At 46.8% G+C, this 24735-nt stretch overlaps 1 protein-coding gene across 1 annotated transcript in view; it reads right to left on the bottom strand.

Annotated features, from left to right (window-relative positions):
* LOC103895675 (gamma-aminobutyric acid receptor subunit alpha-3) overlaps positions 1 to 24735 on the bottom strand; it is a 71757-nt gene that overhangs the window by 10787 nt on the left and 36235 nt on the right. Inside the window, exons 4-8 of the mRNA XM_009275354.2 lie at positions 20545 to 20612; positions 16169 to 16389; positions 6253 to 6335; positions 2400 to 2543; positions 601 to 753 (exon numbers count right to left, since the gene is read on the bottom strand). Of these exons, the coding sequence (XP_009273629.2) occupies positions 601 to 753; positions 2400 to 2543; positions 6253 to 6335; positions 16169 to 16389; positions 20545 to 20612 (669 nt within the window). The remainder of the gene's footprint in view (positions 1 to 600; positions 754 to 2399; positions 2544 to 6252; positions 6336 to 16168; positions 16390 to 20544; positions 20613 to 24735) is intronic.

Below are 24735 nucleotides of genomic sequence, written 5' to 3'. Positions count from 1 at the left end.
GTCTGTGAGCATGTGTGTGTAGATCCTGAACTAAAGGTCTTGGCAGGAAAGCACAAAGCAATTCTATTATTAAATGTTTGTAAAAGCTATTAATATATGTGCAATGTGAGCCTGACACTTTGCCTCAGAGAGAGGATCTGAAACCAGCTGAAGAAAATAATAACAATATATTTACCATGCAGTTATACTCCCTTAGCCCAGGAACTTGTTATGTGGAGCTCTGACCAGGGGCACATTAGCAATTTCAAAGGTAGAGCTTTAAATGCCTCCCCATGTACCTATCCTCTCCTCAACTCAAAAGCTGATATAGATAAGTAGACACAGCCAAATGCATATAATTAGATGATCAATACCTTGATTACTGTTAATATTTATGTCTTGGCTTGTAGCAGAAACATGGACAGGAGTATTTTCGCAGTGATTCAGTGGAAGCAGGGGCACTGCGAAGACACTGAGAGGTATTCTGGGAAATGGCCAGCAGCTTCACTGATGCTGGTCAAGGCTTGGAGAAGACCAGCTCTGATGCTCAGTCTATTTCCTGTCATTTGTGGTGCCTTTTTCCGCTGACCTGAGAGGATGCCCCCATGCTCCCAGACTCACCAAAAACCGTTCGGGCAGGAACGGACTCCCTGTTAAGCCAGAAGGAGACCTGGGACAGGATGACCGTCATAATGCAGGGTAGGTAGGTCTGGATCACAAAGTACCCGATCTTCCTCTTGAGGTGGAAGTGTGTGGTCATGACGACATACTCCCCTGCAGAGACAGCTGGTTAGAGATGCTGAGCCGCCGGTGCTTTCCAAGATGGGGCCAGTTGACCACCAATCCATCTCTAAACCACTAAAGATCTGTCCTGAACAAACTTTCAAGTTCTTAGATGAAATTGCAGTATGTGTGTCATATTGTTACTGGCTGGCATGCCCTGGTATCTTACAGTACTGCAGGCCACCCTAACAGCCATGCGAAGGAGGAATGCAGCACACTGTCAGCACTGACTTTGCCCATCCCGCACATGTACACACAACTGCTGTGCCATGCCAGGCATGTGCCCCAGTGTAGCCTGGGTGACTTCCACATAGCATTTGTCCTTTCAAAACACTTCTCTGGAGACTTGATTAATTCACTGTAAAACGGTTGTGGGACAAAAGCAAATCAATGCCAATAAACAACAGGCAATAGACTTTCCCTGTTTCACTCCAGGCACAAGATGCCTCTGGGGTCTCTCCCAACCCATCTCCCATCCCTTTTCTGGTTCAGCCCAGGGAGCCACATTGTGGGTAAGATCCCTTAAGCTTAGAGAGACCCTAACAATGCTTCAGTAGGATTTCAGGACAAAGGATTTTATTTTCTCTGACAATCCTGAAAATATTCCACCTTTCCTCACTGTAGCCATCTCAAAAATCAGGGCAAGTTCTGTTGTTAAAGATCTGGGCTGTAAACCAAAGAAGCAGCTATTTTCCCTCAATGCCCTTTTCCCCCACTCACAGCTTTGGATATTTTGTTGGATTATTGTGCCTTTTTGGTTTGAGCGTGGCTCTGCTATATCATTACACAGAGGAGCCTTTAGCAGCTTTCTTGCCACTTCAGGTTATTCATCTGTACATTTTATTACAACTTAAGTAGAGAGATGGGCCAGATGATATGACATTTAGTTCCCTGGACTCCCCACATTTCCCCAAGGGAGGTGATATGAGTTGTTACAGACAGACACTATTAAAATCAAGTGCACCAGAGAGGAAATATCCTCAAATGAGAGAACTACTGGTGCATACAGAAGGAAAAAAAGAAAGAAAAGAAAAAAAGAAAGATGAAAGACACACATGAGATAACAGAAGCTACCAGTACCTGGATTCAGAGGAGAAGGGAGGAGCAGCAGATGGGAGAGAAAGATGATTAATATTGGTCATTAATCAGAGGAAACATTTGTTTGGAATAATCTTCTATTAGCTATTATAATATTTGTGTAAACAGATGCAGTGAAAATCACATTGAACATTATGTTGCATTCGCCTCCCCTGCCCGCAATGTTCTCCTGAGGGACTGGAAAGGGATCCAAGACAAATGAACCCACGGTACCAAAAACCAGCTGGGCAAGGTGGGGCAGATTTTCCACACAACAGGTCATTTTTAGATGCTTGAAATCAGTTTTCTAGAGGATATGAGTGATAAGGCTCTTTCAGTGGAAACCACTAAAAGCTAAACCCTTTACTGCCTCTTGGTGACTGCTCCAGATGTCCCCAGCCATATTCTCCAACAGCACGCGGCTTGGGAAGTACTGTGGTGCTCACTGTCCACAGGTACTGCCTCTATAATTATGCCAAATCGTGGCATTCAAAGCCCACAGGTCCATCTCGTCTGACAGTGTGCTCAGCCCATGCACTGCATCGAGGTCTCACAAGTACCTGTGCTGGATCGAACCATCTCTGTCCCAACAACATGGCCCAGCAGGTCATACTGGTTCAGGCGAGATCCACCCTTCGCTACTTCCACTGATTTATCCTTCCCCAGTGTCCAGGTATAGATCACCTCTGTCTTTGTGTAGGCATCTGTGGAGGAGAAAGAAGAATGAGGTTTGTGCTTCTGTCTGACCAAAATTATATATATTTATGTATTTTTATATATACATATTTTATATAAGTATACACACACACAAAAATTAGCCTGTAGCCAAATTAATCCCTGCTGTGCATTCCTTGGAGCCACATGGCTGAGCACAGCCAAGCATGGCGAGAGACCAAGGCAGTTCAGCAACTGTTAAATCAAATGAGCAAAAGGGAGCTGGGGTTTTTGGAAGGGAGCTGGAAGAGGGGGCAGAGCACTGTCGTTGAGAGACACGCTGTACCCTTGACGTGATGACTCTGCAAGGGCTGGCTCCAAGCAGAAACAAGATAGGAAGGCATCCAGACCAGCAGACTGCTGGGGCAGCAGGACAGCCACAGCCCTGCCATGCCAGGGACTGGGAGAGTCATCCCGGCAGCAGCTGGTGAGAAAGGCTAAATGCAAATGGGGTTGAATTTTAGGCTAAGGAGAAAAAGTTTAAAATCTTTACCTTCACTCAGAAGCAACCCTCTCAGCTTTTGAGGTGGTGTGCCCTCCCACCATGATGCTTTTTTCCCTTCATGACCCTGTGTTTGCCAGCCTCCAGGCCAATCTGCCAGGCAGCGAGGGAGGGCAGTGCTGAGAAAAGCCTGCCCGCACAAGCAAGAGAAACAGCAGGCAAGTGCTGCTGGACTGCTGTGTGGGGTAGCGCCGGGCTTAGGTCCAGGGCATCCTTCCAAGTTCCTTGCAAGTTCCCCTCTCTATCCCACCTGCCCAACTCTCCATATGCAAACACGTTTCTCTAACACACACAGTCACCATCACCTTCACAAGTCTTTGGGACCAAACCCCTGCTTGTCCTCATAGCCACTCGCTTTCCCAACAGCGCCTGCATGCTCTTGGTTTTGCCAGTCCTATGGTATCCAGAAATTGTGTCTCTCCAGACTCGACTAGAAGCTACTTCTCCCCATAATGCCCAAGCTTCCTATCCATACCCACTCTGCACCAGTTTTTTAGGCAAGAACAAAGTTCACTAAAACAAGTCTTTAATTCATTTTTACGACCAGCTTCTCCTATTAAGACATTAAGGAATTCTTTGGCTGGGGTCAGATCAAGCAATGGGTCAGGTCTACTATAGAAATGTCTCAGCTCCTGCTTTGTGAAAGATTGTGTCCTGAGACAACCAGACTTCTTTGATCTTTTTAAAACAACCACTGTTACCCCTGCACTGTAGGTTTTGGCAAACCAGTTAAATACTAAGCAGGTGCTGTGCAAAGTGGGAGGAGTGGTTTTGATGATCAGCCAAAGTTTCTCAGCATGCCAGCGTGCTGCCTAAGCACTTCTAATGCAGGCTGGCACCTCTCATCTGATGTGCAACACTCTGCTTTTCCAACCCATCCTTCCAGCTCTCAGCATGCTTCTGGAGACCTCCATCCTCCTTCAGGCTTAGCTTTCTACAGCTCTGCCAGTGCTTTTCCCCCTTGATGGGCAGCACCTTCTGCTTTAGCAGTCATAGTTCACCAACCGCCACTCTCAGTCTACAGAGGAAACTTGCCCACAGTTTCATTGCCATCATCCCTGAAAATGCAGTTGTCTACATATCTGGTCGTCTGGGACAGAAGCATATCTAGTGTCACATAGGCATGGCATGGATGCTTGGAACATATTTAATGCCATGAAGCTGTTTTGGTTCTGCTCAATGCCTCACTTGCAATGCAGTCTAGTCCAATCCAAACAAGGACAGGTCCTTGACATTTATGACTGGCTTAGAAACAGTTCTCTGCTACATACATCCATCTTCTAGGGAGCATGGTGATAAGTAAAGCCATCACCTTCACTGCACTTAGTCCAAGGAATGATGCAGGTGGGCAGCTGAAGCTATCCGAAATACCTGATGCCTTTACCTCTCCTGCAAACTCTCTGCCTTCCCTCTTTGGGTAGCTGTCATGGTGGGACAGGAGGCCACTGATGAGCCATTCAGGTTGTGGGGATCACTGGGAGGTGGTCACTGAGGCAAATTCGGCTATCCTTTGAACAGCATGTGTCTGGCCCTGGCATTGTCCTTGTACTTACAAATTTGACCCACTCTAAGCTTCTTGCAAATGAGCAGCTTCCAGCTGTCGACGGCTTTTTGGTGCAAACACTAGTTTAATCCTACTCCAACAGAGGTGAGGTGAGCTCAGATGCTATGCGGATGGGTGCTTTAGAAAGAGCCGTACTAATGTTAATCAGGGGCAGCTCTGAGCTGCTTGTGTCAAAACTCTCATCATTCAGAGGCCAAATCAGTAAAAATACCCAGAAGAACCCCAAAGGGTGTTTCAGCAGAAATATGCACATTAATCTCCTTTCCTTACCAAGAAACATTATAAGCAATTAGATGTGGAGTAACCTGCCTTCCTGCAAGTCTTGTAATAATCCCAGAGTTTAGGCCTGAGGTATGAGATTTAATATCCCTCCTCACAAGGTCAATTAACATTAATAATTCATCCTTCTCTAAGGCTTGCTATTTTACTGGCCTTAGTGATGTCTTGTGGCAATGAGTTCTACGTTTAATTAGGTGGTGCCTAAGAAATAACTTTATTTTAGTGGTTTTGAATAATCCAGTTTCATGGATGCATTTTGTCATGAGGCAGAGGAGCAGATGCACATGATAAACATGATTTCTTCTGGTGTCAATCAAACTTTTCAACTTTCTCCTTAGTTAACTCCCAAATGGCTACAGGAAGGAAGCATCAGTTTAGAAAGGTGATTTTTCCATTTTCTTAGAGTCCAAAAGGAATATTACTGGTGGGGGCTCGTTCTTTAGTTGGAGGTGGGTAACTCTTCCATCTAACGCAAACATAGACTGAGAGTGGTGCTCCGTTTGTTGGACCTGGAGGAGACTCCAGGCAGAGTGGGACTAGGAAATTTATTTCCACATTATGGTGAACCAGTGGCTTGGAATTTGGTTCCCACTCACTGTAGGAACAAAACCAAAAGAAATTTAACTTGCATATGGGAGCAAAAAGGGAACTTGTTCCTAAGCAGGGTATGGGAAGCCCAGGCAGATGAGCAGCTGCAAGCCTAGGAGGCTGGGAGCAGCTTTCAACTCACTAGCAGGCTGCAAATCTTCCCTAAACCAGGGCTGTTGCGTCTTAGGACTGAGATTCCCAGAGTTTCCAAGCCTTTTACTTGAGAGCAGCCTACCTGACAGACTGAAGGGGAGCAAGGGGTTTGTAAGCTCCATTGGAGCATGGAGCCAGAGATTTCAGGCTCTCCCCAGATTGGCAGGAGTGATGTAGGGAAGTTGGACAGGACAGCTAGCAGCACACACCACTGCTATCTTCCCAAATCTGTCCCCCCCAGGATCACCTTGTGATGAAGGAAAAGCATCCCTGAGTTTTCTACCAATGCTGGTCCTGCTGAGGCAGCACTGCCCACTCAAGGCAGGGAAGGCAACGGGAAGCTACTCTTCCCACTTCCCTGATAAACTTACAGCAAAACCATAGGTGTCTAACCCATCCTGTGAATCTGAATTGACCACAGATTTGCTTGCTGCCCATTTCTGATGATGGTAGGAATTGCATGTATGAGATACCAGAAACAAATTTTTGGTCACATTATCATTAGCAATAATTAATAACACTGTTACTAAAATACTGGAAAACACTAGCCACACAAAGGACTGTTCTTTAGCTCTTTACCCACCTCCTTGCAGAGACTGATCAGGGTACTTACAGCTCCCAAATTTCAGCGGGCAAGCATGCACATCCATTGGGAAGTCCTCCAGGTGCATGGGGCACTCTGCATGAATCGTTAGCCTACAAGACAAAACACAGGGCATGATCAGAAACACACGGCTGCGGAAGCTCCCACCTGGCCCTTCTGCCGCAGCATCTTTGCCCTGCATCCATCAAAGGCAATAAAGGCCTCAATGTAGTCACCAACCTCTGGGTCTCTGGGCAGAGGGCCATCAGCTGTGGAGAGAACAGCAGGCACAGAGATCTGGCCACCTTTCCCATTGTATAAACTCAACCCTATTGACTGAGTTCATCTTTATCCACTCAGTGCAATCAGAAAATCTGCCAAAGCCAAGGACTTCTGTTTGCTTATGCACTGTGCACAAAGAGTTCATTAATGCCTGGGGCCAGGGGACATCTCATGGACCACGCTGGAAAGCATGGTTCCCCTGGAAGGGGCTTCCAGGGAACATGGCCTGTTCTTGCTAGTGGTCTGGAAGGAGCTGACGGCTGGCAGATTGTTCAGTCAGAAAGCCACAGTGCTACTGGGCTTGCTGAACAAAGTCAGTCAGAGCCATGAAGTTGCAGGTGTTGCACCAGGGTACAACACATCACTGTGCATGTGGGGCACCACATCCCACCTCCCCCAGCTCTTCCCTTGCTGGTGGCACTGCAGAGGATGCTGTGGGCAGACGCAGAACTGCGTGTCCTGGGGCTGTTTGCGGGGTGCAGGACAACTTGTGTTCTTTACGCATCCACCAAATCCCAGTAGGATACCACGTCAGGAAGCGGTTTTGTAAGGGAGGCACAACCATAAAAGCAGTGTGCTGCAGAACATGGAGCCAGGCATAAAAGGATCCATTATAAAAGGCTCTAAAAAAGGTAGCTCTAAGCTCATGTTCCTTCCTGAAGTACTGCAAAGCCTGCAGCCTGGGCAGGGGGAGCCAGGACAGACAGCTTCCCAGGAGATGTCTAATATGATCTTCTCTGAAGGAACCGTTTTTAGAAAAAAAGACCCACTTCTGATGGCTCGGCAAAATAACAAATAAACCGTGTTTTATTGCAACAGGTGGATGCAAAGGGCTAGTGCACAGACCTAAGGCTGAAGGTGGCTTGTGGAAAACTCAGGTCGAGAAGCACAGTGGAAAGCTTCTATTGAGATATTTTCCTTCAGTGGGAAAAATGATCAAGTTATTCTTCATAGAAAATATTGAGGCTTAGTCAAATGCAAAACAAACCCTGAAAAAAATAAAGGGTTCAGATTTTGTTTGCTAAAAGCAAAGAAGAAAAAAAAAAAGGAAAGAAAAGAAAAATAAAAGTTATTTCTTTCAGGTAGACAAGCCTTAAATGAGTCTAAAAAAAAAAAAAAAAGAAAAAAGGACTGTTTTTTAAACTTGGCATAACAAAAATTGGTGGACAAAACCAAGCACTTCACAAATCACTCTAAAAACCCCTGTGGGGAAACAAAGCAGAATCACCATGGCTTGGAGGTGGCAGGGGATCTCCGAGGCTGCAGCGATGGTGGTTGCTGGTGGCAGATGGTGCTGTGAAAGGTGGACACCAGCACAAGCAAGGGACAGAGTAGCAGCAAATTCCTGCACAGCTGCTCCGTGTTGGCTGTGAGAGCAGCCCAGGCTGTGCTGGAAACTCTCCACTGGCTGTGAATTTTGCTCTGCTGGGTGAGGAAATGAACCTCATGATTTCAGACCCACGTCCAGCCTCATCTGCTTCTTTCAGAGAGTCTAGGAAAGCTAGCATCCCCGCGAGAGTCAGACAGAGGTATTAAATCAAGAAGTGGAGGAGCAGAGCTGGAAGCTGCTGTAACTTCGATGGGGCAGGGCTAGGTGGCCAAAACCCTCCTGCGTGACCCAGAGCCCCTGCAGCACCTACAGCAGGGGTTTAAATCCCAGTAAACCCAGCCTTTGGGAATGTCTGGGAAGTGAGGCACGCGACCCCTTTGCAGTGGTCACTAGGGTCACAGTGCCACAGATCAGATCGCACCATGGGGAAGTCTACACCTTATTCTCATATGACCTAGCAAAGGAAAGCAGTGAGTTTCCTACAGACCTTCTGAATCCAGCCCCAGTGTTTCAGTGGTACCTCCCTGCTCCTTAATGCAACAGCAGCACATATTCATTTCAGCTGTTTTTCAGTGCCCTGTCTCCACCGGGCACATCCACTCCACTGTGCCTCAGGAGCTACCCCACATGGGGAAAAAAACCCAAACCCTACAAAAGCAACTCCCACAATCAGGACAGGTTCAGTCCTGATAAATAGCTCTTAGCTATTCAGCATCAGCAGGACATGGTCCCCATACACCCCATGGGGACTACCTGCAGTGAAGCCCTGAGGGGCTGGCTATTGAGTCACCATTCACTGTTGGGTCCCAAGGGCTCACAGGCCAACTGTGGCTGATGCAATGCTCCATACTCTGGCCAGGTTAATCACAGCTGGTTTATTGGGTCTATGCAGGCTGACTCCACCTCCGGTAGAGGAGGCCAGTGGATACTTATAAAGAAGTATGAAACCTGGGTAAATTCAGAGCAAACCACACGTTGCTGTCATCTCCCGGCAGCAGGTGGCTTACGGCTTCTATAATTCAGAGGCTGTATCCAGGCGATTGAGTGCACCAGAGACCAGGGACCTTTCCTACTCTGAGTCTGCCAATCCCTTCTGAATCCATGTACATGGAGAGTGACCACTATGTCCTGTAGTAATCATTATACTGACAAAGAGGTGATGATGATTGTCCTGCTTCCATTATGTCTGGCCCCACCTTGGCTTCCTCAGCCAATCCAAGAACCACTGTGTGGCCAATGTAACTTCCTTGGAAACAAATCACTCTTTCTGACTTGCTGATCTCTTCTTCACCTCTGGACTGAATGTACCTGTTTTACACGACAGAGAAGATGACCTGATCTTTAGGACTTCAACCAAGACTCACTGAAGTCAATGGAAAGACTGATAGTGATTCTGACAAGCCCACAAGCACATGGAATGATTTTCTTCTGGAGACTCAAAGGCTACCATGAACAAATTACTCATTTTCTCTGATGTCTCTCTTTTGTAATCTGGATAAAGATTGGCATTTCAAGAAGCAGGTATGAAAACCTGGCAGCAAGGTGTGGACTCGACAGTCTTGCTCCTCTTGTTCTGTTTCTTTTGTGATGTTTTCTTCTGTCAGCTTGAAATTCACTCAGGGGGCTTCATGGTTGGCAAGCTTGTCAAACATGTCCTTACGGATCTTACCATTCAATTCTTTCTGTGTCCTTTCCAACTGCAATGGACTTTTTGTGTCTAATATTTGTCACCCGTGTAAAGGAAATGTTGATGCATTTCCCCTGTCTCCCTCAGCAGGCCACACAAGACTTCCTCTTTACCTTCCTATTCCTTCGTTGGCTTCATTGATTACTTTATTATTTCAAAAGGCTCTTAGCTGGGTGTTTCCAAAGTCGGCTTTTCCAGAGAACCTCTCCTCTGATCAGTGCTTTCCTTCTGATGTATCCTGAACTCCCCCCAAAAAACCTGAAAGGCCTTTTTCATCCACTGTACTGTTTGCAAGTCTTGGCTGTGATCAACAGCCACTGTGAATAAGGCTGAATGACTCAAAGGACCACAGATTGTAGGTCTGGTGGTTGAGTGCCATTTAGAGCAGCCAGAAAGAGCCTCAGAGGGGGCCAGGATGGCAGCAGAGACCAGCCGGGCACAAGCTGCCCTTGGCCATACCCTCCTGCCCTCTCCAGGCCATGGCGAACAAGAGCAAGTGTGGTCAAGGGAAGGAGACAACTTTATACGGATGCTGGATGACTCCGTAGGTGTGTGGGAATGCAACAGTCACATTTTAAATCTCAAGTGTGTTTTATTAGCTGAGCCAGTAAACAACAACGCAATAAATCCATCAACAAACCACTGAAAAAGCAACCTAATCTGCCACTTCTCCACCTACAACTGAAGGAGCTTTTAAGTCTCCTGAAATTAAATAAAAAAGAAAATGCCATATCATTCCAGCAAGATGAGTCTAGTTCAGCAACTTCAGCCAGCCAGAAGTCAGCACATTCACAGGTAACACGCAAAGGGAGTCAGCTTCCCTGCCAAAGGGGGAAACAATACAAGCATTCCCCCTCCCAGGTGTTCTCCTTTGCCTGATGCATCTTTGCTTTGCCCCCAAGCATGCTGGGGTGTGCTGGCTCCCCGAGATGCTTTCCCCATGACCAGAGTGCATGCACTGCTGCTCGCTCCTGCTCACCCCTCTGCCCCTTGCATCCCTCGGCCATTTTTCACCCCCCTCCTGCAGCCTCTCTTGCACACACTCATCTTTCAGAGTGCTAATTAGCAGAGGTATTTAGGTGAGCTGTGGAATCAATCACCACTCAGGAGAGTGCCCACATTCCCCTTCTACTCCCCCCTGCGCTGGCCTTCCCCACCACCTCCTGTTGCTGGCGAAGGACTCCTCAGCACCATATGCTTTGCTTAATGAAACGTCAAAATGTCAGACTAAGAGGAATGTATCTCACTTCCCAGACAATTACCACTGCCTCTGCAGCATTTGGGTAAAAGAGCCTGTTGCAGAAATTCTCATCTTTGCCCCTTACCCTGTGCAAAAGAGCTTATGGCCAGCTAGCCACAGAGGTTTGCTTCATTGCTCTGATGCCCTGTTCAGGTCCAGACATCTGAGCCCTGAAATGTCATTATAAAGCCTAAACAGCATGTGAAAAATAGCCAAGCTGCCAGCAATCACATAATCCAGCTGTTGTATCCTTTGGCTTATCTGTCCCAAGCGCTAGCAATAACTTATGCAGAACTGTTTTGAAATCAAACCCCAAACTCCTCATGTTTTCTCTTCGCTTTGCTGGCACAATGGCACCAGAAGTGGAACATCCAAGAGAGAAACCATGTTTTTCTCTTTAAAGTCATGGGAGGTCCTTTGAACTGCTCAGCACAATGGCAAGAAGCGTGAATCAGGCTAAACATACCTCTCCCAGGGCTGACGGTACAACAAACCACTTCAGCTTTGTTCTCATGGTTACCAGGAGCTTAGCAAAGCCTTTGATGTGTCATTAGAGCTCCTGTCGTTACCTGCGTTGTGCTGCAGGATGAGCGAGAGTCTCAGTCCAATTTCTGGGACGCAAATAATCCCTTGGTGTATGTGTGGTACAAAAACATGACAGCACCCTGCACAGCAGAACTGACTTTGTTTATGCCAGGGATATGGCTTGAGTTGTGTCCTGATTTCTCCTCTAGGAGATTCATTAATAACCACAGTCAGGCCAAATAGTGTTTATGGTTTAGGCTGTGTGAGAATCTAGGTTAGGTTTAATTGCTGGGGTTTGAGCTTGGAAGCCAAATTGCTTCTAGGATCCTTGTGCTGGATCTGAAAGCACTGAATTCACTTTGCATCCTCTTCCAGCCCCTGGAGATTTCAACCCATGATGGCAGAAATGCAGCGAGATAAGGTGATCTCCGAAGATTCTTCCCTCCTGGGACAGCTTCCTTACAAAAGTCTGCCTGCACAAAACCAAGCCTGGAAAACAGATCATTTCTGCCTTTGGATCCACTCTGGGATCTGTAAGGCAGGGAAAAGGAGGCTGTGCAAATCTCATCTCATCTATTCGTCTGCTTGTGTGTTTAGCAGTCTAGCTTTGGTCTGCTTGGGTCCATTTATGGTCTTGTTTAGGATCAGCCTTAATGTGGGATGCAGCCAAATAGCTGCCAGTCCGTACTACCCAGAGGAGCTGGTGCTGGGATATCCCAGCTGCTGCACTTGCAGAAAGGAGAATGATGGTTGCACCTCCGTCATGTGGAAGCGTTCTGCAAGCTCCAGCCTACAGCTCTCACAAGTTGCCCGGGGGTTAAAAAAAACAGGCAGTAAAGACAACCCAAAGCCTTTGCTGGGAGAGACACTGTGAAGCTCTGTGATTTCAAAAAGCAGCCTGGGAAGCCCAAACCCCTGAGCATGCCACAGCAGGCACAGGACTTGTTATCTAGGGTTCAACAGCCCTGGTAGGACTGCACGTGTCCTGGGTGCCTTTGTACTCAGCTTTCCCTCCAGTTCTGCCTCTGCCTCACCCAGGGGTTCACCAATTCTCCTTCCCAAGTGCTCAGGCACTGCCACTAAGGACTTCACGTTGTGTTTAGCAATACAGGTTCTTGAGGCAAAGTCTTTGGGCATGCAGCTGGATGTGTCAGCCTGGCAGTTAAAGAAAACATCCTTTAAGTGCATAACTTGAGCACATATTGTCTGGGAACCACTCTGACAATAACCACAAAGCCTCAATGTGCCATTCTGACAGTCCTTGTGGAGAGCAGGAGAGCTCTTTAAAGCCTGGATTCACAAAGTTGAATCCCATCAGCACAGCATTAAGCTTCCACTATTTTCATATGCTTCAAGGCCAGGAAGAACCAGAACATTATCTATGTGCCCTGCACAATTCAAGCCAGAGAGTACATCCAGAGATTGCTGCAGCAGCTGAGTTTTTGTCTGTACCTTATGTAAATCCACACACAATTCCCAGTTTGTTGTACTCAGGTCTGACACCAGAGCTTTGAGGCCCTAGCTGGGCTTTTGTGAACTACTTGGATCTTGTAAGAGCTCCACAAACAAGACTGCAGAGGCAGGGCTACATAATAAAACTGTGTTCTCCATGCCCTCTAAGGCAGCAAGATGTAGCAGGGAAGAGGCAGAGGGATCAGTAATCCTGTCCCTTCCTCAGCAGCCAGAAGGAGGGGAAGAGAGAAATGCAATTTTGTGCTGCGGTCACAAAGGCCATCTTGTCACCCAGTGACACTGCCTGAGTCAGTGATCAGATGTTTGCACCGTGACGTTGCACCGATCCGCAAGGAGGCTGTGCCGTGACTAAAGGAAATCTCGGGATGCTCAGCTACAGCTGGTGTGTGACTTCTTGAAGCTCGGGTCAGTGATAGAGAGGCTCTCTCCAGGAGCTATAAATATTGTCACACAGGTGTAATTTTGTTGGATGCACGTGTCAGAGTTGCTGTTCCACCAGAGCAACTTCATCTATAAATGTAAGCCTTGACTAAGAGAAGTTGGCTTTCACAGCAGGATAAATAGCAGGAGACATGCCTCTAATTGCCCATCAGCAGAGCTGATCCCTCAAGGATATTGACTGGTACAAGGTAAAGGAGTAGGATATGTCTCAGGAGTCAAACTGCATGGCAATGTACCAGTCTAGACTGAGCCTGCAAGGGATCACCTGGCCAGTCCTGCCAATCCAGGAGAAATCTGGTGGAGGTCCAAACTCGCTCCCTAGTCAGCAAGACAGAGCGTGCCCTTTTGGGATTTGCACTTTGCTGGATGTCAGCTGTGTGGGGCTGAGATTGGCTTCGTGGTCCTGCTTCTTCCTTTGAGAAGGACACATGTGCATGCCCCTGGGCATGGGGGAGAACAGTGAATGTGCCACTTGGACATAAAACATGAGTCTCCTTCCAGCCCTTTCCTGGGAGGAGGTTTCAAAGCACTTAACAAGGGAGGGTGATACCATCATCATCATTTTACAGGGGAATTGAGGTCTGAGTGCCTACAAGTGGCAGAGCCAGGTAGGATTTGGTCTCTGAGTCTCAGCTTGATGCACAGTCCTGGACCATGCAGTCTGTGCCCTTGCATCTTCCTTTCTGAGCCCCCACTCAAAAGACCATGTGTGGCCCTGAGCAGGCATTTTCTTCAGCAGCAGGAAGAAGGGCAATCATCAGATGCACCAGGACAGACATCCCATCCTGGATGCGTTGAACTGCAAACCCAGACGAGCCCTGCTTCGCCCCTGACACACTGTCCTGTGCAGCGGGCAGTGCTTTCCAGATGGCCATCTGGCCAGCTCTAACCATATCTCCAGCATCAGGCTGGTCCAATACTGCCTGGAGCCCTACCAGGATAGCTTCACACACATCTGCACAGCAGCCATCTGTGCTGGGTAAGGAAAAGCTCTCCATGCACTACAGCTCCTGGTACTGTGCAATATAACACGTGACAAAAGGCCTGATATCCAACCCTCAACCTTTGGGTATCTCCAAGTGGGCTCTTCACCTCTTGCAAAGCCTTAGAGGTACATTTAAGGGGGGCAGGAGCAGACGCAAAGGGAGGTCCAGACTCTCCTTCATCACCCCCTTCTTTGGGAGACAGCTAAACTGAAGGATGTGTTGAATTTATTTAAAAAATCCCATGACTCCACATTTTCTTCAAGAAGCTCACTCTCAAGAGCCTTGTAATGCTGCCATCCTGGCACCTGCCCGGCCCTAAACGGAAAAGTAAATCCAATACTTTCTCAGTCACACAAAACTTGCTGAAGCTAATGGCTGTTTGCTGAATAAAGAAGAAATGAAATGACATAAAAGCCCTGAAATTAAGTCCTTTTTTTGCTGTCTTATGCCAGTAGCTCCTATAGTACTTTAAAATCAGACAATGATACAAATGGGGGGAGTGTTAGTCATCCACATGCAGGTCACAGAGCCGGGAGCGGAACTGAGCCCTTAAGTCAAGTTGGGCTTCTCCCTTCATTTACCCCATCTGCCTCAGTACTGTGAGATCACTGATGTGTGGAGACCTAAACCCCCAGGGCACTGGCAGGATTAGCTCGTATTTGAGAACTACTGCACAAAACCAGAGCATTAGTTATCAATGTAAGCTGTAAAACTTGCTGACACTATGTAGATTCACAGCCAGCTTAACTCTGAAGAGATGAAATTCTGTCTGGTCCTCAAAAAACAGGTGAAAGTGCAGCATCTCAGCACACAGAGTCCATGATGAAGCCTATTATTAGTTAGGATTGGCTTGAAGATGGAGGCAGAGAAAATAATTTTTGAAAACAAAGATTTACACCTTTTCAAAACCAATTCAATACCTTTCTTGTGCATCTATGAGTAGCTTGTTGTTTCATTTATAAGCATTTACCTTGGAAGGCAAATTAGTGCATCAACCCCAGGTGGCAAACATTATTTACATGGGTGAATAGCTTACAAGCATACAGGAATATCTGAATAGTTCCGGAACGAAAGTACAATTAACCCAAAGGTGTTTCTCTTCATGTTCTCCACCTGTTGCAGCTTAGTGATAAATGTATGTACCAGGGCTGTTCCTGAGAAATCCAGAGAAGATGACTGCCCAAGCATGGTTCCCCAACAGCGACTTGTGTTTTAGAAGGAAGGCCCCAGTTGCTGGAGCTCACAGTGGGGTTGCACAGGCTGTATCACTGCTTGGAGTCTCATGCTGCAGGGCTACTTCATGTTTGGGAGTCCCACTGAGAGCTCAGCTGGGGACAACATGGGCTGTGTTAAACTGAGAACTTCCAGTGGCCTCTCCAAACCTGGCACCTCCAAAACACAGTTTTTAATAAGCTGGTGATTTTTTTTCCTAATGATATGCATTGATTACACAGATTTGGAGTTTTAATTCCATGAAGTAGGAAAAAAAAACCCATTGTTCTCACAAGCAAGCTTGGGCTCATTAGACGTTTCAAACGGCTCTGGTGTAACATGCTGAACAAATTTAGATCTGTTCTCAAGCTGCTGGAGAATAATAAATTCTCCCATCCTACTGTTCCCCTACCAATACTGGAAACCTGACTTCATAACCCATCAGAGGTCAGGAACAAAAGTAAGTTGGGCGGCACACCAACTCCACAAACAATAGATCCCAACACTTCTACCTCATCACATAAAAGAAAAAAATCAACATGAGTGATGAGAAAAAAGCTACCTGTAAAAATGTGCTTAAGTTGAGGATCAGTGATGCTACATAGGTAGGAAACAAGGATAGTAGGGAAAGCAGCAGAGTAAGACTCAATTGTGCTAACAGAGTCAGTGGAAGTCTGCACAAACCCTGCTGTAATGTACCCTGAGGTCCCATCCTTGCCTGCATATGTATAGGGATCTGGAAGACCCTGGCCCAGAGGACACAAACTTACCTCATGGTGTACAGGAGGGTGCCATTGTCCACCAGACGCAGCAGCTTGTTGGGTGTTGTCATGTTATGGGCAACAGATTTCTTCCCGTTGTGGAAGAAGGTATCAGGAGTCCAGATCTTACTGGCCAGCAAGTTGTTCAGGGGAAGTATTTTCATAGGACCATCAAACTTCAGCCTTTCATCTCTCCAGGATTGCCGGAAAAAGACATCAATAGTATATTCCTTTGTGGAGAAAGGAGAGAAAAATAAGTCTTGTTTTACTCAGCTCTTCATTGCAAACAAGCTACTTCAAGAAATGGTAAATATCTTCGGTCACTGAGCATACTGTGTTTTGGCACAACTTGATTGACATGAAGCATGATGCAACAAGAAGTAGGGATTAACGGCAGTGGAGAAATCTGTGGAGGATAGAGGGCATTTACCACATTTTGTATAATGACTTACATATGACGCCAAAATTTGCGTTTCAGTGTTTCTGACCACTGCAGACAAACTGCAATACTGCCTACAGTGCCAGCCCTGGAATAGCCCTGCTGCACCACCACCTTTATCCAGATGTTTCAGGGGAGGGAACCATTGTGTGCAGCTACATGGGAATTTAAAAAGGCAAAAATAAAGTTCCTAGAAATGGAATTTGGCCAGGATTCTGCTAATTATACCCCTGCTCATAAAAAAAAAAAGAAAGAAATAAAGTTTCATGACATTGTCTTAATGTTATTTTGTTCCCCAGGCCACCTCTAGAAAAGCGTTGAATCAAGGACCTCACAAAATTGCATTACAGGGTCCTGCGACACTCTTTTCTTTTTCTTCTTTTTCCCTATTTTTTTCCTTTTTTCTTATTTTTTTTTTCTTTTTTCTTCTTTCAGCTAGTGTAGAAACCCATTTAGGCCAAATTACATGGGAATTTAAAAAGGCAAAAATAAAGTTCCTAGAAATGGAATTTGGCCAGGATTCTGCTAATTATACCCCTGCTCATAAAAAAAAAAAGAAAGAAATAAAGTTTCATGACATTGTCTTAATGTTATTTTGTTCCCCAGGCCACCTCTAGAAAAGCGTTGAATCAAGGACCTCACAAAATTGCATTACAGGGTCCTGCGACACTTTTTCTTTTTTCTTCTTTTTCCCTATTTTTTTCCTTTTTTCTTATTTTTTTTTTCTTTTTTCTTCTTTCAGCTAGTGTAGAAACCCATTTCCTAGGCCAAATTCTAGTTGGGATAATTAGAAGTCATCTCCTTGAAACCCTGCAGCCAGGGCCAGCTCCTCACTTGGTGCGTGCAGCCTCAGAAACCACTTGACCAAGCAGCAAATGCGCTGTGGCTCCACAGCCACCCCGAGGCAAAATTAAATCAATCTGCCCAGTGCCTGGCATAAGGGACTGCTGTACCCTGTGACCTGAGCCACCCCGTGTCCTCTGAGGGTCCATTTCACTTGAGAGAAAGTCTTCAGCCCGTCAGCATGAGCTGCACCACTGCTCACCTCTACAATACACACCTCCTCTTGCTAATCTCATTAGCTCACAAGGCTTTCAGAGAGAGAAGGGGGCTTCAGAAAATTTGTCTGTCCCAGCTATTCTTCCCCTGCTATTGCAGATTCATAGTCTTTATTTACAGGTTCCTGGAGGCTGCAGGACCAACTAAACTTATCATTGTGAGTGATTTCTTTTCTGCAGCTCTTCTCAGCAGCATTTAAAAGCTGCTGTGCATCAGTTTCCTATAGGTCATAGAAATTCCAGGTTTTGCAGCAGATGGCAGCTGAATGAAAGCATCTTGGTAAAGAAATTCATCCCTGCTCCCTGGCCACAGAGCCATTCCTGCTCGAACGTGAAGTTTCTGGAGCCTGGCAGGGGGAAGGAAAGAGAAGATCCTACGTTCCCACAGGCTCTGCCCTGTACAAGATATTCCGCCCCTTCATGGAAGTGATCTTCACTTTGCTGTTTTAAGCTCAGTAAAGGGATAAAACCAAAGGAATGAGCCTGTGTGCAGTCCCAGGAGGTAGGTTTGGGAAAAGTCCTTATCAGGAGAAGAGCTATCTTATTCAGAACTCCCTGTTCCTATTAAAAAACCAAACAAAGCAGTAAAACTTTTATAACAACTTCCCAGGCCCTGTTTTTCTTCTGTTATGCTAAGGAATCATTCCCGAAGCAAAGAGAAATCTTGTTTAGATTCTTCCCCTCTTTTCTATACTTCTTTCCATGAAAGCATCATTCCCAAGTCACCCCTTCCAAGGAGCACACTTAGTTCTATGCTATCCTCTTCACTGCCTTATAGAAGTGACCAAAACCATCAAGACTGAGTCTGTCTCTGGAGTCCATCCACCAAAGCATAAAACTCCCTTAAACTTTTTTTTTTTTTTAATTTCCTGGGGACTGAGGCAAAGCTGCAAGAGCTCACTACCGAAGATTCAGGCATATGTCAGGTCCTATCAGGCTCTACTTTCCAAACCAAACTGAAAGAGAGATTAGAAGTCCCTTGGAGCATCTCAGGGAAAAGGTCTACACGTCCTCCTCCACGCTTTGTAACCAGCTGCTCTCCTCCACTCTCCACAGCAGCTTTACCTACTTCTCCTCCACCATCATAATTACAGTCTCTGTCTGCATCAAGATGCACAGGAGCAGCTTTCCATCGCAATGAGTAATGGCTGTGGGAGGGACGGGAGTGAGATCACCAGGCAGATGTGAGCGGGGAAGGAGGGACTTCCCCACTCCTGAGATGAAAGGAACCACCGCAGAAGAGCAGGCTCTCCCCACACTTCCCGAGGAGATGGGGTTTCTCTCTCTCTCACATTTCTGAGTGCATTTAGCACCAGAACGGCATGCTAAAACACATTTGCTATGCATTTGTAAAATACATGGAACTAAAGCATGCGAAGGGGAAAGAATTTATTATTCTTTAACTGTCTTCCTAATTTTAAATTCGTTTTGTCAAATCACATTGCAGAGAATACCTTCCTCTTTTCAATACCTCATTTCTTCTTCACAGTTCATTATACACGCTCCCTTACTCAAATATGCTCCACCTTGGAAGTAATTATCAGATACTCCCCAAGGGCTAAGATTGCTGAATATATTATGGGTCTTCGCTGTGGTAGGAAAGCAAGTGAGATAGAGAGAGAACTCAGATGAGATTACTACTCTTAGCTACGCTGACATCAAGTTAACTTCTAACCCTGGAGGGAGCAGCCTTTCCAAAGCAACATGGGGTTGCGTGATGGGGCTAGCATCTCAGTGAAACACAGAGATTTTATTCTCCCCCAACTCCTCTGCTTGCTAGCACAGGACTGTTGGTGGGGCAGCTGAAGAGATGTTCATGGCCATGTGAGCCCAGAAAATGAAACCCTCCCAGCTCCAGAGGGTCCGCGAGAGCTGCAGGACATTGCTCCTGCCTGACCCAGCTGGTGAGAGCAATGCCTGCTCCCTCTCCTGAAGTAGGCTTCCACCAAGGCCAGGACTGCCCACCACTGGCCTGAGCTATGCCAAGCACCAGGTCACCTCTGGGACTGGATGCACAGGAGAGTCTCAGTCCTGAATGCATGACTGTCCTTCATGTGGCACCCTTGAAATGTTGAGCAACCATCAAGAGCCAACTCTTCTCTATGCGCCTGGGCACGTGTGGAACATGAGCTGCAAGAAACGCTGTTAAGAAAGCTCACTATTAATTATGCTCCACAGTCCTGTTTTAATTAGAAGACAAACTGTTGTGGGAATGCAAGCCTAAACTCAGACCTCAGGCCTTTTCATTAGCTTGTCAAAATATTGCAAACAGTTCACTCTCTTTTTTTCTCTTTTGCCTCCCTTCTGGTTCAAGCACTAAGGACAGTTTGATGGTGAACCGTTGTCTTCTGGCACTGCCACCAAAACAGGCCAGATTCTGGCATCCTCCCCTCTTCCCAGGGAGCACCCTCCTTCCTCCACGCACAGTCAGGTCAAGGAAAGCTGGCTACAGTGAAGGTGTTTGTCAAGGCATGTAATAGGTGTAGCATGCTACGTACAGCTCTTGGTCCCGTGGGAAGATGTCTCCATTTCATTAGGTTGCACTTGCAGGAAAGAAAAAGACCCTAAAGCCTGCAGCGTGCTTGAGCGGTGCAAAGGCATCGACCCTCCAAGGTTGCATTTGCCATTATTAACTGGTTGCTAAAAGCCCGAATGCACCTGAGAAATAATCCCTGTCTACCACCCGCACTGAGCTCCCCCTGGCCTTCGAGAAGATGAGGAGGCACATTCGTGCCCAGGCAGGCAGCTGGGATGCTTGCTCATGTTCTTGTCATTTAGGAAAATCCTGCTTTTGCCCAGATTGTCCAGGGACGAGGGTGGGACACATCTGCTGCAGCTGCAGGAGAAGCCATCCCCCCCCTGTGAGGCGACCAGCCAGTGGCACCTACCATATCTGTGTCCGAGACAGGGCCGAAACTTGTCACGTAAATGTCTGTCTTGACTTCAGTTACGCTGTCTGGGACAAAAAAAAAGGGAAAAAAGCAATTAGAGAACTGAATTTGCTTGTACAGGGAAGGGTTTGGGTTTTGTTATGTGGTGGTTTTTCCTGCCAGGTGCCTCCCTGGTGAGCCCTCAGCAAGCCGGCATTGTGCTCTCTGTTGTGCCCTGAACAATGGCCAATTTCATCACTTGTAATTGGGCAAATTCATCTCTATGTAGCTCTGCTGCCTTCCACGCTTACACCGAGGATGAATAGGTCCCGCACAGGCAGACAATGTGTATTTACAAAATATATGTGGCTACACAATACATAACGTGGTACAGATCCACGTTTTCAATGCAGAGGTAAGCCCTGATGCTTTGAAACTCCTTTTAATCTGAAATCCCTTTGTGTCTCCCAGCCTGATAAACAGCCTAGCAATGTTCCACCAGTCTTAGGAAACCCTGGGTTTGTTACAGCTTTAGGCTTATCTGTATGTAAAAAGAATCAATATTCTGATTGCCTTTTACTGCCATCGTGTTTGCTGTTCTCCTAAGTGCCTCGCTCCTGGCGAGAGGCTGCTCTTGCAAAGCTGCTGCTTGCCTGCATCACATGCTCCCCTGCATCCCAGGCTGTGCTGCCCTCTTGGATGCTGAACAGCAGCCTCACTACCCCAGCAAAACCACTGAGCCCCAGTTCCTGTCCTGAGCGCTAAAACCCAGGGGCAATCTTAATCACATGCCTTCAGGTAAAGATAAACTAAAGTGCTTTGCAGAACACAGCCACCAGCAGGTATTATTTGTGCCAAACAGCATATACAGCTCTCATTCTTGAATTCATTATGATTTCAGTATGTTTCCTAACTGAAATCTCTGCTGCTGTCCCATTTTGCAGGGAAATCAAGGCACAGTGATTTGCCAGATTCATGGTCTACGCTCTTCCCGCTGGGTTGTACTGAAAAAATGATGGATGAGGTACCTTGAGTTTAGCACTACGTTACCATAAATCCTCACCACTTTAGGGATAGATCATGCCATTGTGCTCCTTTCGTATGGCATTAGCTGGCTCAGAGCTGCTTTCCCAATGAAAGAACCAATTTAGAGCCCCAAAGAAGAGTTCATGTTTTATGCGTAGTACCCCATTTTGGCCACCGCAGCAGCTTTGCAAGTAGCCTGGATGGCCCATTGCTCAATTCAGTAATGGAAATCCTTCTGGCCCCTGACAGTTATTTTGCAGCACTATGAAGCTTAGTTTTGTGCTTCTAAGTTTTGTATCCAAAAATAAGATAATGCATTCTGGCAGGGTTTTCTCCTTAATGGCTAAAATATACGTATACATGTCTTTAGTTATTATGGCTGGAAAGCTTCTGACGCAGCCTGTGGCTGATATTATTGTGCTATATAAGTAACCCTTGATCTCGTCTTGATGCGATAAAAAGAAGGTTAAAGAGAAATATGGATGCGGTACACTTTCTGAAACACCCAGAAGCCAACAAGACAGCATCCTGAACAAAATGAGTTACTTCTGTAAGACTTAAACACTTGGGGTATTTTCTCTGTCTCCCTCCAAACAAGTCCACAAATGATATACACAGCAGAGAAGAACATTTAGTGAAGTGAGGCTCTTTCAGCTAACACATGCGGCGAGAGAAAGCTAATTATGTTTCAGAGAAAACACAAACTCTGTCTCCTCTCCCCTCCTCCCTTCTTGGCATTCAGTTTGCCCAAGATAAATAATTTACAGCCATGGTTATCAGATCAGGATCCACGGCTGCCCATGACCAGTGAAGCCAGTCCTTGTGAGGTGCAGAATGAATTGTCCCCTGCACCTGAGGGGGCAGAGGGACAGGGACCATGAAAGGACCCATGCTTTACAATGTGATCCTCAGGGTCCAAGCACGAGGGAAGGGATTCAGGAAGTGATGAGGAGGTAAAAAGGCAGAATTAGTTTTGAACACCTTTTGATACGATCCTGCTATCTTTACATGAGCCTTTTATGTCCTTATCATGCTGTAAGCTGGCTGTCACAGAGCTCCAGAGACCCCTTTCCCTACCCCTTCAATTTACTGGCAAATCCAATCAAAGATAATGGCATTAATAAATGCAATTTATTAATATTAATAATATATTAATATGAATAATTACAGCCTTGGTCTGAAGAGTAACTCTCATTTGCAGACTGCAGACACCCCCCCAGGCCATGCAAATCCACCAAACTTGGTGGGATCCCCTTTGTGCTTGCAAGGCAGTGCCCAGTGCAGGGACGAGCTGGGGGCGCTGGCTCAGTCGCTGGCTTATTGATGTCCCCCGGCACTTAGAAAAATGGGCTTCCTGCACCTTTCATGGCAAAAGCCAGACTGAACTTTCCATGTTAATATGCGCTCCTAAGGGCAGGATTTGGCTGGGATCCAGAGGGATTTCTGAAATTAAATCATTGCTACGCAAGCAGGGATTTCAGCAGAGCTGGGAAATCCAGAGATAAGTAAAACACCAGCAGAACAGAGCGAGCTCCAGCCTCAGAGATTTGCTTCCTTCATGATCCTACAGCCCAAGGGCACCTGCACTGCTTGCAGCCCTGCCTGGACTCATCAGCTCTGTATGGCGAGACCTTCTTCTCCAGAGAAATCAGGAACTACTCAGCCAGCCTCCCCCCTCCTTACCCTCACACCTACCCACCCTGAGCCTGAACAAGAAGAAACGGTACCTAGTTTTGCAGCAAGAGAAAGCTGAGAGGAGCATCTCCTGCCTCCACTCAGAGACATGGCAGGGAAATCCTTATCTCCATCTCAATCCGCAGACACCTTCACAAGGCAGTTTGGCTGTCTTGCCCAGTTCTCACCAAAGATTTAATAATTAAGGACCGTACTGTAGAGGGTTAGGCACTTTCCCTAGACCTGTTGCAGAACATTAAATGGCATTTTTCCTTTCCTAGCATCATCCTTCCCTGTGAACTCAAAGTTTTTTTACATGCACAAGTGAGTTGAGCCTTCAAGCCTGCTGGGGTAGCAGGCAGATGCTGCTAGTCCTGTTTTATAGTTGAGGAAACAAAAAAGGAGAGACTTGGTTTAGGTAGGAAGCTGGAGCAGAGCAACGACCAGAGCCGAGCTCCGGCTGCCCTAGGGAACAGCACAGGTTGGGGCACTGGTGCCCAGCGGAGGGCTCAGTCACACTGCACAAGCACCCTCCAGCCACACTGCTGAGCCTCACTGTGCCCCAAACTGCTGCCACCTGGGGACGGGGAAAGCAAAAAAAGACCCTGAAGCAGTCATGAAACTAGAAGAGCAAGAGATTTTTAGGTTCAACGTTTGAACATGGGCAGAATTTAGAGACCCGAGTGGCATGCCATGTTCCCAAGCCATTTGTTTGAGGCTGATTCCCTTGTCTGGGGGCTTTTCCTATTTTTAGGCTCAGCTTATTCCCAAGTTTCAGCACAACCATGTTTCTAAAACCATCTGGAGCAAGTGTGTGAGCAGGAACAAGGTGCTGCAGGTCTATCAGAGCTGCCCCTTCTCCCACCCAGTACAAAGCCCCATCCCTGCCTGTCAGGCAATGTTGCCTTCCTCCTGCCTGCAGAAATCCCCCACAGCTGGGCAGATCTGCAATGCAAATGTAAACCAAAAGCTGTAATATCCCTTCCCACAGTGTTACCATGGCACTCCCTACACCTGCCTGCTCTTTAAAAGCTACTTCTCTCCTCCAAGAATTTGCTACGCCAGATCTAGCTGCTTGTGCAGGCGATAAACATCCCTATAAGCTCTGTGTGGAGGGCCAGATCCTGCCACCCCGAGCCCCATGCCAGCAGGGTCAGTTGTTTCCCCTGTGCCTGCAGAAGGTGTAAAGCAGCAACAGCTGCTGCTGCTGAGGTGCTTCAGTGTTTCCATTTCACCCACAGTCCCCTGTCCTCCCCTTCGAGTCCCCATGTCCCATCTTCCTAGTCCTGGCTCAAGGCAGACATCCCCCCCTTCCCACAATCTCCCTTTTAAGCACTCGTGACTCCCTGAGCCTGTGAGAAGATAGCTATTATTTACAAAATGACGGAGTGCTATTTTTACTTGCTTCTTGGAAGCACGAAGAGCAGTAGCAGAACTGGAATACAAATTACGCTGCCTCGCTGCCTCTCCCCTCACTGGCTGTAGATTGTACGGCTGCCTCTACAAGTG

The sequence above is a fragment of the Aptenodytes forsteri genome, unplaced genomic scaffold, assembly GCF_000699145.1.
Source record: "Aptenodytes forsteri isolate BGI_AS27 unplaced genomic scaffold, ASM69914v1 Scaffold143, whole genome shotgun sequence".
NCBI lineage: Eukaryota > Metazoa > Chordata > Aves > Sphenisciformes > Spheniscidae > Aptenodytes > Aptenodytes forsteri.
The sequence above is the reverse complement of the archived record's forward strand: the minus strand, read 5'-3'. Positions and strand labels throughout refer to the sequence as shown.